Below are 18,876 nucleotides of genomic sequence, written 5' to 3'. Positions count from 1 at the left end.
ATGATCTCTTTCCTATTTCTAAGCCTTTTTGTTGAATGGTATCGTTATAAAAAGCTCCTGAAGATGTTCGGCTTTTAGATTAGGTATTTCTGAAGCTGGCAAGTAGCCGGCAATGCCCACATCCATGCCCCTTTAACCCTTCGGGGCACCTCAGGGTTCGCCACCAGCGCACAGGGCACACATCCCACCCAGCCCCGCGCCAACCAGAGGGGACCGGCCCTACTGCTGCCGCCTGCGCCTCCGGGGCTCCGACCCGCGCCCCTCCACGTCTCGGCTGCCGTGGCAGAGAACCCTTCGCAGCTCCGCCGCGCCCGCCAAAACCCCTCTGAAGAGAAAGGGGCGTGTCCCGGCGGCGGCCGCCCGGCGGCAAAGTGCGCGGGGGCGCGCGCGTGCCTAACGGTCAGCGTGTGCCTAGCGGTCCGCGCGTGCCCGGCCGTCCTCCGCGCCTCGGCCTGTCCCGCTCCGCCATGGCGGGAGGCCTGGAGTCGGTGGAGTCGTGCTTGGAGCAGCACATCCCGCCCGAGGACCTGGCCGAGGTGAAACGGATCCTCTACGGGGGGGAGACCAGGTGCGCTGCCAGGACGGGCTCGCCTCGCTCTCCCCGCGGGCGGGGGTCGCGTCCCGTCCCCTCTCCAGCCTCCCCCTCTGTCTCCGCGGGGCTGCCCAGCCCGGCAGTAAGGGGGAAGGAGTCAGTCTGAGGACGGGGGCGCAGGGGTGGGCTGAGCGGAATGAAGAAGGGTAGGTCCTGTGGCGCTTGTGGTCCTGCGGTGAGGTTAGGCTGTGGTGAGATATCTGGGGTAGTTTGGAGGTAATCCAAGTTTGGGAGGCAGGGCGGTAGAGAGGACGGGTGAGGAGGTGGCTGGCTGGGATGAAGGACCTGAGAGGGATAGTTTTGAGGGGGGGATGGGGAGGTCGTGGCTTCGGGGTGAGGGAGGTGGAAAAGTGGGGGTCTAACATGAGGAAAAATTCGTTGGGGGGAGAAGTGTTTATAATCTGCTTGTGGCAAATGAAAGTTTGTACGTGTGTGCTCCTTGATTTCTGTAGCAAGGTAATAGTGTCTGGAAATCACAATTATAGAGGAGGACACTGGGAGTTGGCTGCCATGGAGGAAAGCAGTGAGATTTGCACGTGACCTGGCTGCTGTCTGGCTGTTCCCTTGGCTGATAGTTGAGTGTAGGGGCATGGCAGATTGGGTGTCTTAGCAGGGGTAGACGATATTTGTGATCCTTTTGATCCATTGTGTTCAGAGCAGCAAAGGAGAACGTTTCATCTTGAAAGTTCTTTGTTTCCTGTTCAATCCAGAAAACTTAATTTGCCAGCTGCTGCTCTATCAGCAGCTCAGGAAAGAGAGTTTGAGCTGCAGGGCTATGGATTTGACGCTGCTCCAGAGCAATTGAGAAGGCCACGTATTGTTCGAGTAGGACTGGTGCAAAACAAAATTCCACTTCCCACAGACACAGCCGTGGCAGTCCAGGTACACAAACTGGGATCCGGGCCATTTGTGTGTAACTCCTACTGCACTGAGAAATAACACACTTCAGTTGTTGAGGGTAGAAACTCCATCATTAAATGTCTGTTGATTGTCTGGCAATATAGGACCTATAACTATCTTAATACAGCATACTATAAGAAATTCAAATGCCACATTCAGTTTTACTGTTTTTCAGAAACATCTCCTGTTGTGTTTACCTAGTGAATTGCCCAAACTGTTTGCAGTCTTTCCAAAGCTAAATATTTAGTCACTGATTTTGTAAGTGAAAATCCTTTACCTTTAAAATGAAACAAAATCGTTTACCCAAAATCAAAAAAGATGGCAATCTGTGGAAACCACAGGTGCAGTTCTTGTTTTAATTGAGAAATGTTCCATTACAGAAAAATCCATTGGAGTAAACGCAGATTAATAAAGTTGTGTTTGTTATTCTTTGTACAGCAGTAAACCAGATCTTATTACAAGGTGACTGTCATCTCCTGACGTCTTAGACACAAAAGCACTGGGGTGACATATATAGAAATAGCCTCCTAAAAGTAGCTTTAAAAAAAGTGAAAGAAAATACCACATTTATAAAATCTCTTGAAGTAGTAGTTTTGTACAGTGAAGGGACAGAACATTTCTGAGGTAATTTGTTTTGGAAAAGTTACCTGTCACAGATGTAAATAATTAATTCAGTATATGAATCAAGTTTGTGGATTCTTTGTAGCATCTGTTAAAAAGACTACCAGTTATATTAATGATTTCACCTTATAAATAACTAGTTAACTATTTCCGTAAATCAGTGTACAGTTGTTGACTTCATAGGTTACTGTTGACTTGTCTTGTGTCTCTTTTTTTTGTAATTAACACCTGAAAGTATCGATGCAAAGAGCTACACCTATTCTTATCTTTAAGTAGAGTACTCAAGAAAAAACTGCTTTGAAACAGTGGGTTTTTTTACTAATTAATAAATGCTTTGATTTTTTTTCTTGGTAATAATCTACTTAGCTCTTTGAACAGAGGGATTTAGAAAATAGTTTGGAGTTAATAACTTTTAGAGAGTGTCCAAGATCCACATGTGTGAGCAGGATTCGCAGATAACCAAGGGAATGGACTGTCCTTACCTCGTATTTTAAGATTCTGAGTACTTGACTTTGAATTCATGTTTATGTAACCTTGTTCTGTAAGTTGTTTACGATGAGCAGCTAAATTAGTAATTTTTGCTGTTTCTCTCAAGAGTTTTGGCAATTTGCAAGTCAGTCAGCAATGAGTTAGCATATATTTACGTGTGGTAACTATGGAATTAGAATTCCATTGGATTGGTTTCTCTATTTTCAGCATCTAAATGCTTTTAAAAATCTGTATCTAACTCCTTCTGTTATCAGTGCTCAGGAATGATAACTCCTTGAGTTATTCCTCCTGAAAGCAGTGGGACTAAGTATAGAACAAAATAAATTTAATGCGAACAAAGCTTGTAAAACCAGACTATTAATATGCAAATGAGTTAGAACATACAGCTTTTTTTATAGTGTGACACTTCTCGCAATCAGGTGGCTGCACTGCACAGACGGATTGAGGAGATTGTGGAAGTAGCTGCAATATGTGGGGTCAACATAGTTTGTTTCCAGGAGGCTTGGAGTGAGTATTTTCTGTGATTCCTGCTAGGTTGTCAGAAGTCGAGTTCCTTCCATTTTAACAAGCATACTGTAGTAGAAGTATGTCTTGTAAGGCTGGTAGTTGAATCATTCTGAAGTGTTTAATTTTTTTGTCTGTGTTCATGTATCAGTGTGTGTTTCTTGAGTAATGTGAATGTTCTTGTAAATTTTGTCTTGCACTGGTGTTTTCCAGCCATGCCCTTTGCTTTTTGTACAAGAGAGAAGCTTCCTTGGACTGAATTTGCTGAGTCAGCAGAGGATGGGCCAACAACAAAATTCTGTCAAGAGGTAAAAAACCAATCAAGCAAAAAAACCCCCACATCCAGCCTCCAATCCCAGCCAATAACTGCCACTGATTAGCATGGATTTCTTTATTTACTGGTCTTGTACTACTGAGAAAACTGAAATAATAAAAATGAAATTTTCACCTTGTTTGACAAATATTATGATATTGAGTAAAGTAGAAATGGACAACAACAACTGTGCTCAGTATTTCTTTTTAAAACTATGTTGCATTTATAGACTGCCTTGTGCTGTGGAAGGCATATGAAACTGCCCATTTAACTATTCCTGAATTTTATGAGGGAGGAACAATTCTTCATGCAAATATTTTTAACTTCCATTTTTAAAAGGTGTTTCTTGTCTAGAACACTTGAGCATTAAATAATGTTTGTATGAAGGTGTGAAGAGAAGAACAGCTAGCCTTTTCTGAACAGGGAACGCTTTCACACAAATCTTTTGCATCTTGTGAAATAAAAAAAAAAGTAGGGGGCTTTTTATGAATCCAAGGAGATTTGTTATTGTCTGGCTCTTATTTTTCCAGAGACTGTTGATTGCAAGAGTAGCAGACTTTATTTTTGTTTTCTGTCAGCTTTTTAATAAGGAATTTCAGTTATTTTCTTTTACGAGTGATTGAAACAACAAGATTATTTTGATACCAGATTTGCCCAGGCACTGACCTACTAAGCTTTTGTAGACAGCACAGTATCTTTAGTCTGATGGAGAGCAAATGTGTGTTGCTTCTCACTATGGAATTAGTGACACAATGGAAGTTTGGAGAAATAAAAGAAGGAGAAGTGGTTTGAAGTAAAAGACGATATGTTAGTAAACTGGCAGTCAGGAGTTGCTGTATTTCCCACTCATGTTATTTAACATTTACAGTTAAAATGAAAATAATTACTACAGGCTTGTATATAATAGAAGAATTGTGTTCATTTGTATAGCTTGCAAAGAAATACAATATGGTTGTGATATCCCCAATCCTGGAGCGAGATGAAATACACGGGAGAACTTTGTGGAATGCTGCAGTGGTCATTTCTAATTCTGGAGCTGTCCTTGGCAAAAGTAGGAAAAATCACATTCCAAGGGTTGGAGATTTCAATGAGGTAAGATGCAGTACTGTGATTATCAAGCTAGTCTTACTTTGCAGCTCTTGTTTGTGTCAGCACCTGTTGTACCAGTCGTTGGCAGGAAATGTATTTCTAGAAAATGCGGTTCATTAAATGTCAAGTCAGTTTTTCTCAGGTGAAATTATAGTAAGTTAATTTATCAAGAATAGCGTGTGATGACTCTTGAAGGACAAATAACATTCAGTCTTTGTCGTGTGCTCTTCCTTGGCCCGATGGAAACTGCAAAAGTATTGAGGATCTTTAAAACAAAATTCTGTAAGTCACAGCTTTGTTACGTTGGTTGTGCATGATTGGCTCACATAGTTTTTGTGTGTGTGCATATTGAACTTACTTTAATTTGCAAGGCAGTTGTTTCATGGTTCAGGTGTGAGCATTGTTGATGGTCTTGATCTCTGTTTCTCTGTGAGGTTGTCTTGGAAATGACAGTACTTTTGCTTATGTTCCTTTGAGCAGAATCACTTCATTCATTACGCTTCTGACTGAATAGTTGGTTTAAGGCATCTTCTGTTTACTAATCACATTACTTCTGCTGAAGCCCCCAGCAGTTTTTGGGCCATCCTCCAGAATCAGCTTCAGAAACTGAGCTTGTAGTAAAGGCAGTGTCAGAAGAAAACTGGTAGATCTGAAATGTGTTTGTCCATCCATAGAATTATCACAAGCAGAAAGATCAGGATTAAAAATTAACCAAAGTCTAAAAATACATTATCTTACCTAACTAAATGTCTGCTTGTTAGCTAAAGTGAGTAATTAACAGGGGCATTTCTCCTAAGCACTGGAGAAACGACTACCTGCAGTTGCTTTTGTTCCTTGTCCGAATGCTCCAGTCACTAAACTGAGGCTTCAGAATCCAAACTGCTTTTTTATTAATTTTAGATGTTCTTTTGTGTCTTGAAACTTAAGAGACCTCTGAAGTTTTGACTTGGGCTCCTAGATCTGATCAGACTGGTTTGTGTTTCTTCAGAGGAGGCTGTTAATAGGTTTCTAAACAATGGGATTTCTGGCAGAGGCCTGTCAGTCACCAGTGTTGACTTATATCTTTAACAATTATATTTAATACTATTTTATCAGATCTTGTAGCTTGCAAAACAGCAGCTAACAAATCAATATGAAATGCAAGCACTAAAAAAAAAAAAAGAGTTTTGGTTACTTTCCACATTCTTGATTCGTTCCTTGTGTAATCAAACAAAAAATAAATTCATGTTGCTTGTACTAAAATATGATGTTTTTCAGTTTTCCAGACAGTGTTTTGTGGAGCATCAGCACATTCAGAGAAACATCTTGTTTCCAGCTATGAAACTGTAATGAAAGACACTTACAAAAAGAAAATATTTTTACTATTCCATATGAAGTATAGAGTGTCATTAAGAGTTTTGCATAATTCCTAAAAGGAGTTAGTTCTTAAAATCATAAATGGCAGAATTACCACAAAACAATCTATTTATATCTTGCAGGTATACTGTAAGGATTTGACATTTCTTGTTGTATCTACCTCATTATAGAAGCAGGTAGTGTTTACCTAAAACAGCGCTGTCTTTTTAGGTAGTTTTAAAATCACAGAATCATAGAAAGTTTTGGGTTGGAAGGGACCCCTAGAGGTCATCTAGTCCAACCCCCCCACAGCGAGCAGGGACACCGCTAACTAGATCAGGTTGCTCAGAGCCCTGTCCAACCTGGTCTTGAATGTTTCCAGGGATGGGGCCTCCACTACCTCTCTGGGCAACTCATTCCAGTGTTTCACCACCCTCATTGTAAAGAATTTCTTCCTTATATCCAGCCTAAACCTACCCTGTTTTAGTTTAAAACCATTACCTCTCGTTAGCAAAGCATTAAATCCGTTCTTCTGAGCTGAGCAATTGTGATGGAGGAGCTTCAGAAACCACCAAGACTACAAGGAAGGACTGTGCTCATCTCTGTTACTTTAATGTTTTGTTTATTGACAAAGTTAACCCCCAAGGAAGGGTTGAATTTGAAACTATTTTTGTGAATTGTCTCTATAGAGCAGATAGGGAAAGGAACCTTGTTAAAATCAACCTTTTTGAATCAGTGAGAACTAAATGGAAAGGGGAAAGAGGTTGGTCTGTAACCTATTCAGCTGTGTGTGGGAGGGCATATAAATAAACAAAAATCAATCCTCCTTGAGGCATCGCAGTTTGTTGCTGTGGAGATGATTGTGATCTTCTGGTGAGAAATAAAGAAATAAGAACTGATGAATTCCCTGAAGCAACAGCATTTTTGTTTTTCTTCTTCTATTGTAATAAAAGAAAACTAAGAATAGAGAAAAAAAAAAAGGGAAATATATTGAATCAGTGAAATTGTTTTGAAAATGGATTGTGTGAGGTGCCCACTACGTGGTGTGCTCTCTGCAGACATGAAAGGAGATAAAATCAGTGCCCAAGGGACTGTGCAAATTCATGAGACCTGGTAATAAATAAGAAACATGAGATGTCACATTTGCTGGGCCTACTGAACCGCTAGTCCTTGGTTTCAGAAGATGATCCCGCTGTACTTATCATGCCATTTTACACTTAGATGAGGCCCTAGTATGTTCCCTAGCTGTAGCTGTGCTTGTTTTAGGCCTGATGTGGTTCTGCTTCGTTCAAGACCCACGCCAGTGGTTGTTAGAGTGGACAGATAGGTTCAGTAAAAAGGGAGTTGTTTTACAATACACCTTTCTTATATGATAAGAGGCATGTCCCATTGGGTTAGGCTGGTGGATTACGTACCTTGCTTTTCTGTCTCTGAGATGATCACAGAAAGGGATTCTATAGGGATGTTGGGAGGCATATTCCTGTCTACTGCATTTTTTAATCTGTGGTTCTCTTATCAATGACTTTGTCTAATCCCTTCTGAACCTGGTGATAATACTTGCTTTCACAAAGAAACAAATTTCAGAAGCACACTGCCTGAATGAGAAAAATGACTTTGGTTGAAAACAGGTACAAGAGTGTAATTTCAGTCAATACCCACTACTGCTGTTGGTTTGGGATTTCTGTATTCATCTTATCCAATGCTTTTGTGATTTTGTAAAACTCATTCATAATACCGCCCTCAGCCTCGTGACTGCAGACTGAAGAGCCTTTTCAGTTGCTCCTCACAACAGAGCTGCCCCATCCCTTTCACTGTTTCAGTTGCCTTTGATTATTCCATCTCTAGCTAATGTCCTTATTGAGATGCGGATACTGGAATTGCCCGGAGTACTGAAGCCACGGATACACAGAATTCTTATAAACCAGCAAAATGATGTTTTCTGTCACGTTTCAGTACCTTTCCTGTTGATGGCGGAGTTTCTTGTATTTTTTACTACCAATAAGCAGGCAACTGTCAGTGACTCCACACATACCCTTTTCTTGTGTCTGGGAAAGAACCGTTTCTGTATATTTCATTTAGAATATCTCTGTGAACGTTTGTCTCTCTTGATAGCTGTTAACAATGCGCTATCCTATCTTTCTCTTCACTAGTGCCTTTTACAGGAACCACTGCATTTCTAACCATGTAGAGATGTTTGATAGGAGGAGATGAATGTTCGCAGCATATGGTAAATGGAATCTTCTAAGCCAGCAGTTGGCTGCAGTTTCCTTAAGGAATGTTGTCTAGATTTATCCTGTGACTTTCCTGGTGGTAGTTTTAAGCCTTCTGTTTGTTTAGAGCAGTAGGCACATAGGAAATTTAAGGAACTAATCTTAGATGTACACTGATACTTCCTTATAGCATTCATAAAATTACTGCATGTCATTACATAATAGGTGAATGTAAAGGAATTCCATGTTCTTTAAACAGTGTTCATCATCCCTCTCTTTAATGAGAATCAAAGGATCATGATGATTTAGGAAAATCTACTTATGTGGTGAAAGTACTAAGACAGATGCCTAAAGTTTGGCAATTTGTAGATCTCTCTTGAGCTTCTGTAGAAGTTTCTAGCATTAATAGAAGTGTTTATGTCAATGTCAGATGGTGCTTAGGTGTAGTGTGAGTGAGGGGAAACAGAAAGAGGCTTGAATTTGATCTCAGCAGCCTGAGTGCGCCACTTCTTGCTGTATACCCATTGCAGTGCAGCTATGTACTAAATGAAAGGTGTTGTCCTCACTCTTGGTCTAATGAAATTGGTAATCAGAACTTGGGAAGTGTCAAAGCAATGTTGGAGGTATTTCTTCTTGCTCTTTTAAGAAATCTGCCTTTGTAGTTTTCTGTTTATTTTGTTCGTTTGTAGTCGACTTACTATATGGAAGGAAATACAGGACACCCAGTGTTTCAGACACAGTTTGGAACAATTGCTGTGAATATCTGCTATGGGCGCCATCACCCTCTGAACTGGCTCATGTATAGTATGAGTGGAGCAGAGATCATCTTTAACCCTTCAGCCACTATTGGAACACTCAGGTAAAACACAAACTGATTTAGGCCATTGCATGCTTTCTGGGTTAACTGAACCTCTGAGTACCTTGCTGGGGCCTCGGGGGCACCTTGCTGAAGTCTTGGAATCTGAGGTATCAGCTCCTTGTTTTGCCTTCACAAAAGAACCTGCATTTTACTCCATCTGGAGTTTTGGCCTACCGGTCTGCTCGGAGTCACTAATTCTCTTCCTGAACTTTAGTTGTACATCTGCAGGTCTTTTGTCTCTGAGACAGTGTTAACCACCATCCAGCTGGTGTTCTGAAAACTAATGAGAATTTATTTAGATTATCTGTGTAATATTTTTGCTTTATGATAGGCAGTAGTAATTTACATTCAGGCTTAGCTTGCCAGCTTGCATTGTCCACGTAGGAGCCAGTAAGTATAGTATCAGATGGCAGTTTTCAGAGCCAAACTGAGAAACCCTTTTCTCAGAAACTTTTTAACTGTTGGCAATTTTATGATTATCAGGCCTCTTGAACCAGACTGAACCAGTGTAAACTGTTTCCCTTGAGATTAATCTTCTGCAGATTGACATTAATTGCACCCTACTAACTTGATTTCCTAAAAGAAAAAAAGCCAGCTCAGTGAGCTAAGAAAATACACTTCTTAGCTAGCCCGTAATGATTAATTTGTGGATTAGATCTTGAATATTCTTTGCCTCTGCATTATCAGCATCGGTCACATTTCAGTATAATAACCTTTGAATGCGCCATGCTTCCAAAGCATTGTCTGACACAGGCTGTTTATTGCTTGGGATACTATGATGTGATGCAAAATAACTGCATTTCTTCAGGACTGGCAGGGGTGCTTTCTTTAGGTAGAAACCTTGTATAAATGGTTTCAGTGGTTCTTTATACCACTCTTCTTGACAAAGTCACCATGCCTTCCTTTCATTCTTGTTCTATTCTGTTGTTTGCCATACTACTCAATACTTTCAAATTCCAAATTAGACTATTTGTGAATTGAGGTGTGGGATTCCAGAGCGTGTCCACACATCAGATGAACACATGATAGAACAACTGTGCTTCCCCCCCCCCCCCCCCCCCCCCATAACAGGCTCTGAAAAGCAATTTAGTATTATATAATGTTTACATACATATGACTGAAGATGTGATGGTAGTTTATGCTTAATTATAAGCATTAATATTTTTAACCCTTTTCAAAATAAGTGGTAAACTTTGTATGGGGGGCAAGTCTGGATTTGCAGTCTTCTTTGGACAAATAAATTTCCTTTGTGATTTAAAAAAAAAAACACATTTTGGGCTAGCTGAACTGTCTTTTTTGAGTTTCCAGCTCCAAAGCTAAGTTTTATGAAGCTAACAGGAGCATATTTGGTTGTTACTGATGAAATTGTAATACAAGTATAATATCCAGTAGCCATCAAAAAAAGAAGACATACTGATCTCTTATAATACTAAAAATTTGTTCTCGTTTCTCTTCTCTCTCCCTTTAGTGGGGCTTGTGTGAGTGGACTGATTGTAGAATACTTTTGTTTTTATTTCTTTAGCCCTGGAGGAAGAGATATTTCCGGTGTCAGTTTTGTAAACTGTAATGTATGAAATGTTCAGGCCGTATAGACTTAATATTAAGCTGGGTGTACAAGACAACAGAAGAGTTAGAAATGTAAGAGGAATATATTTTTTAGCATTTTCCATTTCTTGAGGATTCACCCAAGCCCCTCACTTTTCCCTGTTTAATGTAAATTTTGAGGAGTTCTGTCTCTCTAAGAAGGTCCAAGAATATTAATCCAATTTTTATTGCTGACCAGCTAGAAAATTCTGAGGACACTGAGCATTCACAATAGAGCAGAAGTGGTGAAAATGAGATCAGAGGCATAAAGTTTTCATACCCACAGCCAGTTCAGATGCAGAGAACCATGTATTTATGAACCTGGAAAGTAGAACTGTAGGTTATATGCAGTATTCTATCATTAAACTGCCTTTAATAGTTTTTGGTATCAAAGATAATTTAGGTTGAGTAATGTTGAAAAATGTGCTTTGAAAAAAGCTGAATGAATACACAATGCTTTGGGGGCATTTATGTTGCTATTGGAATAATATTTGTGATATTTGTCCGCTTACAGCCCATTAACAGGGGAGCAAACAGAAATTACCCTGTTGTCATACAGCACTTCATTGGTACTTTGGGTGCTTCAGGCTCTTCTAATTACTGACTTTCAGTTGATTGTTTTTAAGCATATAATTTTTATTGCAGGAAGAGGGCTCTTGAGGCCCATGTAAAAACTGTCTCTGGGGTAGCTTCTTGGCTATAGCCTTTTTTTCTTGTCTCTCTTCTTCTGTGAAACTGCAATTTGCTGGAGCTTTTCAATAAAATCTGTTTTTCTTAGAAGATCTGGCTGCCATACTCAAAGCAATTGAGAAAAGAGGCAGTAAACCAAGTGGTTTCAGTCAGTCCAGTGACCATCTCTTAAGTTTCTTGAGGCTGACTGGGAGACTAACGAGTCAGATGCTTGCAACCTTGTCTTGGTACTCAGAATCTGGCAGGTACACACTATCACAGGAGCCTACAAATTGTATCACCTTTGTTTTGGAGCTCTGAGTACTTGCAGACCTATTAACTGGTCTGATCCCTGTGTATCAAAATATTTAATAAAGACTGTTTCAGTTTTAAATACCAGTCTGAATTGAAGTCTCATTTGGAAGAAGATAGAGGCTTGTAAAAGAGAAGGAATTTTCTTAGTCCTCATTTCTCGGTTCTTGGTTTTATCTAAATTTAGTGACTGGTTTGATAGATGATTACTGAGAAGTTATTGAGGTGCTTTTGTTAAACATGCTTTCTTTTTCATCAACCCAGCATAAGAAATGACTTACTGGTAAGTGCTATGAAAACTGGTTGAAATAATAGAAGTAGGAAATTTTGGTGGAAGTGGATTTTTCTTTTCATTTTTTTTATTATTCCCATAATTAATTTTTTTCATTCATTGCTGCAAAAGCCTCTCCTGGACCATTTGAGGGAAAAAAGGAGGCAATTTGTATGAATCTCTTACAGCTTTGCTGCAGATTGATGTTTGATATATTGAAAGTTAGTGGAATGTGAAAGCAGGTGTGTAAATTCCTTTGTGTAATTTGGAGAGTAAACATTTTACACTTTAATTGCTTTGAAAATGTATTAAATTTTTTCTTTATTTTTTTCCATGACAAAGACTTGTTTACCAGGTTATCAGATAAAATTGTTTATACTTATATTTGAGCAGAAAATTATTATAGTGCTTGACTGTATCTGTGAGGAGATTTTGATTGTAAGGGCAAGATCAGTCTTAGCAGCGAACTCTGGCTTCTGTGATAGAAAATGTGCAGTGCAAGACAGTTATCATCTAAATTTAGCTCTGAAGTAGGCAAGTAGTGAATACCTGCCTCCCCTTTTGTGTGTTGCAGCGAGTCACTGTGGCCAATTGAAGCAAGAAATGCTGCCATAGCTAATCACTGCTTTACATGTCCTATCAACAGAGTAGGAACGGTATGTACTTTGCAAATTCGTTTCATAATTTAGGTATTGTAGCATGAGTTAATTCAAGGTAATGAACTGAACAGCACTTGAATGCATGGATTCCTCTACTGTATAGCTGCTGTGTTGGTGTTTATGATATGAAGATGGACAGTGCTAAAGAGATTGAGAGCTGCCTTGTTGCTGGCGGCCTGCTTTTTGGTCGCAGCTGCTTCCTGTTCTTGAATTGCTCTCTTTGTCATAGGTGCCCACCCTTGTCGTAATTCTCCTAGTTTCGATGGTGAAATCAGTATTCTTTTAGCCAAAATGACTGAAAATGAAATACATCCTCAAATCAGTGGTACACAACTAGTTGCTGTTGTACAGATACTACCTCTTTCTGGACCCTGAAATTCTATAACGAAAATCAATATTGTACGCAATAGGTTATTCTTGCTTTCAGATTAGTCCAAATACCCTACATGGATGTTCTCTTACAAGGTTCCCTGCAAAAATCTAGACTTGTTCTTGCCACTATGTGAATACAGTTGCCTTCTTTGTGATCCACCAAGAAGTGTTTGGTTAAATGTGTCCTTTTTTTTGCCTCTTCTTTAGACTCGTGAAACTCATACGAGACATGTTCCCCGAAGTGTAGGAGCAACAGGCAGTGATAGAAAAAGACCTTGTTTTCTAGCCTATCCACCGTAGAAACTAGGCCCCTCTGATGACTCCCTTTAGATAGTGCTGATAGTATGCCAGAAAAAATGTTAATAAATTTGTATAAACTTCCATGCTAAATATGGTAGACTAGCAAGGATTTCTTGAATGAACTGGAATTATACTGCCACCTATGGATTCTTCTTATTTCACAGGAATACTACAAAAATGCTTTTACTTCTGGAGATGGTGGAAAAGGTATGTTCAGAAATCACATTCAGTGGTTGCTAATAATTGTTAATTAGAAAGTCTGAAGAAACGATAGCTCTCCTGCAAGTGTCTATCCCATAACAGCTATGGTAGCTAGTGACTGCCTTTAAGACTGCTGTTTTGTAGGCTGGAGAGAAGCAGCACTTCCTATTGAAGGCAGTAGTGCCATGGTGTGTGGTCACCAGAAGTTCATACCTAAGGTTTCTATGGGTTTTCAGAGGATGAAGAGTTTTGGAGTCAATGCAGTATTGTAGGACTGGAAGACAGAAATCCCACAGATTAGCACGTGTTGTCAGTGCGTGGCTGACATTTTATTTGTTGAGATTATTAACAATAGTAATTCTGTAGTCCTGAATCCCCGGCCAAGCCATTTTGTCCTGACTCACAGATTTGCTGGAAGTTAAAAAAGAGAACGCTCAAAGAAGAGCATTCTCAAAGAAGAGCATGAGATTTGCTTGTATGTACTTCACTTGTATGTTGAAACACTGTAATTTGTCCTGTGGCAACCAGGACACCTGGCTTCATCTGGAGTGGGCCTGAGCCTTTTCTTGTGGCTAGTTTTGGAGCTAAGTGTTTGTAGCAGCTGCATCAAAAAGGTCAGTGGTATCCATTGCTTAGCAGTACAACAGATGCGGCTGATTTTTGGCACAACTCAGAGCTATGTAATATGAAGTAAGGTGATTTTCCCCCCCCCACCCCCATGCCTCAGATCCCAGTGTTTTCATCTCTGACCTTGTATTGAAATTTGAATGGGCGCATCTTTGTTAGCTGTTTTGGAAATTTATGATTTGACAATTAGAATTCATTTAAATTCTAAATTAAAAAACAAAAGCAAAGCCTTTAGTTCAGGGACTTGATAATGGGAAGGCATAATAATGCATTATTTAAAAGGCAATGCGGTGAGTTTTTTCCTGTTAATTCAGTGTATGTGAAAGCTGTACCGTGCATGAGAAGTAAGTACTGGTTGAAACTGCAGTTACCTAAGGATTGTGCTGTGATTCTTCAGGATGATATCTTGCTTAAAGCACAGTGAGTGAGCAACCACAAGAAATTAAGCCAGGTTTCATGGGACACTGCATACGAATTTGTATACTTATTTGCAGATGGTGTTACATGCTTTTTAAAAATTTCTTTAAGCACACCATGATTTGGGCCATTTTTACGGCTCAAGTTACGTAGCTGCACCAGATGGCAGTAGGACCCCAGGACTCTCTCGCACTCAGGATGGACTTCTGGTGGTGGAGATGGATCTGAATCTTTGCAGGCAAGTCAGTGACAAATGGAATTTTAAGGTAAGCCTGCTTGTAAACAAACTTGCATACAAACTTGCATACAATATTAGAACAAACAAGCTTTCATAATGATCATATAATCTTCCAGTACTTAAAAGGCAGCCTTTTTTTTTTAACAGTCCAAAGCTTAAATTGTTGCACTAATTTAACATGGTGTTCTGGAGGCCAAAGGTATAAATGGATTCAGAAAAGGAATTGCCAAATTCAGGGAAACTAGGCCAATAGCTTTTAAATGAAAAATCTTTGGTCCTTAAGTGTGGATTGCCCAGAGCTCCGAGGACCACGAAGGGAAGTGTGTGTGGTTTCTTTGTGCAGGTTACGTAGGCATTTGCCACTGAGCTGAGATGGGCCTTTCATGTGACATGATATGGTAGTTCTTTATATTTTTATAGGCCTTACTTGTCAGTTTCGGTGAAGTTTAGTGAAAACCCAAAACCACAATAATCTTTAAGCTTCAGGGAACTTCCTGTGTGCAAAATTCTTGCAGTGTTAACTCCCTGAATTTGTGGATGTGTTGAAGCCACAGAGAAAGAACTGTGTACATTCATCTCTGAAACATCCTAAGACACTTTTGGATTAATCTAAATGAGATTAAGACAACTGCAGCCCTCTTCACGTGGCTTTAGCAAACTTATTTATTATTATTTTTTCACATTTTGAGATAAAGCTTATTTGGATCATCTGTCCTGAGGGTGTAATTTGATTTAATTTGTCCAGCAGCAGTGCTGGCTTAGGAGATTGCCACCTCAGCACTGCAGTTTGCTAACTGTTCCATTGTGCCAGTACAGGCTGTGTGGTCTGCTATATCATACACCATTTTTGTGAAGTGACCAGATTTTTTTTTTTTTTAAATCACACCCTAGTATCTTCTTTTAATCTGATCAAGTTTATGGCAGGCCCCACAAATATTCTGTTGGAATAAAATAAATAGGCTTTGCTGATGAAGAAAACATCTTGCTTGCTTCTGTGGAGATAGGTCTTTCATTCTAGTCCTCAGTACTTCTCTGGTAGAGACTAGAGGTTTTTTTAATCTCCACTCTTAAGATCAGCATCATTTGAATCCTAACAAAGTAGACCAGAACTCCTGGCTAGCAACCATCACAATATATGTAGGTTCTTCAGTGATAATGCAGTATTTAAAATAAGTAATCATTTGCACGGAATGTTGATTTTTGCATATAATGTTCCTGCAAGCAGACATTTATTTTATAGAGCCGGTATATTTGGAACTACCTTGAGCATTACAATATAGTGCAATATATAATGTGGTTTGATTTGAATTTGATGTAAAAATACAAAATTTTTATGGATTTGAAATGCTGAATAAATGTTTTAATTAAAACATAGTAATTTCTTAGCTAGAGCTTAATTTCTTTGGTAATGCTGCCAATCCATATATAGGGACTAAGGACAAAAAGTAATTTCAGGTTGTCTTCTGGACAGAATTGCATTTGGTATTTTCCAGAGATGTGTGGTAGGTATATGGTTGTTGACATTGTGGAATTACGTTATGCTGAGAGATTCCCAGTTTTTTTGAGTCAGTCAGGCATTTAGTTTTGCTTTGCCACTGAAACCCATTGCAGAGTAGAGATTTAGTGTGTCAGGAATCACACGGAGCATTGCTTATAACAGCTTAGTAGGGGTAGCTGAGGAAAAGCAATTGTATTGATTAGGAAAAACAAATAGTAAAAGCAAAACTGACTTTAGCTGTTTTGTATAGAATTGCTTTTTTTTTGTTGTCTTCAAGTCTTGTGCTTTTGGCACCTAAGTTTTATGTTCATGGTGTGCATTGTTATTGTTGGTCTTTTGGCGCATAAGGCATAGCTGTGGCTTTTGTTTATATGACAGGGGATATGTTTCCTTTGCCCCTCATCTGTGGCCAAGACAGAGGTAGTTCTTGATATGAGGGGAATGAGGAATTACGAAGTCATCGTTTATCTGCCGCAAAACTCCTTGATACCAAGTAGGAACCCTATTTAACCTGCTCTGGTGTCTGCAGTTTGCATTCAGTGATGGCTGAAAGGGATGTTAAGTAGAATGTCTTTGCTAAAATGACAGCAGCAAAGTAGTTAAACAAATTGTCCTCATTACACCCTGGCAAGAAGGAAGTAGTTTGCCCCTCTCAGAGCCACTGTTGTAGACTGTGCACTTCAGAAGAGGATGGCACGACGTAAAGTACTCTTATTTCAGCCTCCTAGCTTACTGTAACACTCAAAGCAATGATAATATTTTGTATTATTAATGAAAAAGTAAGAGCAACCCAAATATCGTCAGTGGCACGTACACAGACTTATTGCTGGCAGCAGGGTTGATCAGTTGTCGAGGTCATAACATAAAGACATAATTACATATACACTCCTTTGCCTTCATTGACATAACTTAAAAAGAGAATATTGTTGATACATAGGAAAGTAAGTCCACCTTTCATATTCAACTGTCAGGTGTCCAAGATAATCAAAATAGCATTAAATAATTAGTCAGCAGACATGACTGTCAGTGAAGGAGAGCTGCAAAGCAGGAAGGTGTTAATTTTAAAATTTTACTTTTTAGAATGGAAATGCACTTCCACTCTTTTTTGTGTAGAAGTATAGTTTTAGGCAAAACAATGCGGGTGCTTTATAAAAGTATATTATTTTGTGCTAAGGCGCTGGAGCTCTTGCATTTGACTTAATTATAATTTTACTGTTTGGGGAAATTAAAATGTCATCATAAAAAAAATGGTGGATATAAATATTTTCTGCTGAAGTACTTTCATAGCTCACTAAAAGAACTGAAGCTTTGATTTTTCTTTTCCAGATGACTGGTAGATATGAAATGTATGCAGACAAGCTCACTGAAGCAGTCCAGCCTTATTTTATACCCAATATAATCAAAGAGTAAGAGAGAGCATCTAATTACAATCAAATGTTACATAAGAAATTAAAAGGTACTGTTGGGTGATAGCTTTACTGTGGATCACAAGTTGTTATTAATGTTGTCATTTTAATTTCCTGTAACCAACTTTTAAATAATAGGATTCAAAACTGTGTTAAGTAAAATAATTGACAAATGGCTTCTTGGGTTTGGTGGGGTTTTTTGTGTCATTTACAGTAACGAGTCCAAACTTTTGTTCCTTACTGGAAATGTATCCAATAGGAACAAGTTGATGATGAAGCATAAGCTTTGCATTGTGTCCTGTTTACTTCTGCTTTTCAGTTTTTACCCAAATGCATAATTTGGGGAGAAAGGAGGCATACATTGTTTTCATCTGTGTTTTTTTTTAAATTACGCATAATTTGATTCAGCTTTGTTAAGAGCTAAGTGATGTCCCAGACATGTCCTAGTTGTTTGAAGATCTGTGAGTACTGTAAAGTAAGACCGCTCTGGTTCTTTCTGTTTCCCTTTACACTCTGTATTACAACCACAGCCGGACTAATACCTTTGATGGGCTCCTTCAAGATGCAAAAGTAGTGCTGCAGACAGATGCTTTTAGTATCTTTGGAAGCTCAGTGCTGCGTTGTGAGGCAAAAATAGAAACACTAGCTAAAGCACAGGCAAGGCTGGTGCAGTTGCATACTTTTCATTGCGAACAGAAAGCCACGGAGATGCTATTAGGGATCAGGATGGGTAATGAAAACTACTTCCCTGGAGCTGTGCTCCAGTAGGATACTCGGTGGTTGTGGAGTACACAAAACAGCTATTGAATGTAGATAATAACAATACATTTGCTATTCTCATCTACTAGCATATATTGAAATTTTGTTTTGTATGATTCAGGTGATGCAGCAGGTGTTCAGGAGGTGCAAAATGAGTACAATTTACAGCCTAGCATGTAGGAATTTTTAGCTGAAATAAATATTTGAACTCTTCATTTTTTTCCAAATTACAATTTCAGCTGTGCCATTTCCAGTTAAGTGTGTAACACAGCCTCTAAAGATTTTTCCAACATTTTTCATAAGCTAGTTAATAAATGCACTTGCTACAATATGTTACAGGGTTATCTGTGACTTTAAACCTTTATTGAGAATGGCTTAATTACAAATAAAAATATATTTATGTATAAAATCCCTGCATGTAAAATACTCCTTCCTTTGCTATTGACATAATGAAGGAAACAAAGTGACAAAACATGTTCAGAATGAGTATTTTGATAAGATAATCTTGTAATGGGAGATGAAGTTTCAGAAAATGCAGGTGTTCTGAATGCTTGTGCAGTGACCTGCTTTTTAATCTGAATTTGTGTTACATAAATACTCGGGTCTTTTCACTCAGCTTGTGCTTCTTCCTTGTGTTTTCATCTCGTCACT

The 18,876-nt window shown here is 39.1% G+C and overlaps 1 protein-coding gene across 1 annotated transcript; it reads left to right on the top strand.

The window, feature by feature from the left end:
• Positions 1-383: 383 nt before the first annotated feature.
• Positions 384-17,642, top strand: UPB1 (beta-ureidopropionase 1). The gene is made up of 10 exons (XM_075434684.1): positions 384-568; positions 1,303-1,474; positions 3,022-3,109; positions 3,320-3,414; positions 4,350-4,511; positions 8,743-8,912; positions 12,323-12,404; positions 13,244-13,286; positions 14,436-14,590; positions 17,387-17,642. Exons 1-10 carry the CDS (start codon positions 468-470, stop codon positions 17,468-17,470), a joined length of 1,152 nt encoding a protein of 383 aa, XP_075290799.1. The 5' UTR covers positions 384-467; the 3' UTR covers positions 17,471-17,642.
• Positions 17,643-18,876: the final 1,234 nt, after the last annotated feature.

This window comes from Opisthocomus hoazin, chromosome 13 (assembly GCF_030867145.1).
Source record: "Opisthocomus hoazin isolate bOpiHoa1 chromosome 13, bOpiHoa1.hap1, whole genome shotgun sequence".
Taxonomy (NCBI): domain Eukaryota; kingdom Metazoa; phylum Chordata; class Aves; order Opisthocomiformes; family Opisthocomidae; genus Opisthocomus; species Opisthocomus hoazin.
The sequence above is the reverse complement of the archived record's forward strand: the minus strand, read 5'-3'. Positions and strand labels throughout refer to the sequence as shown.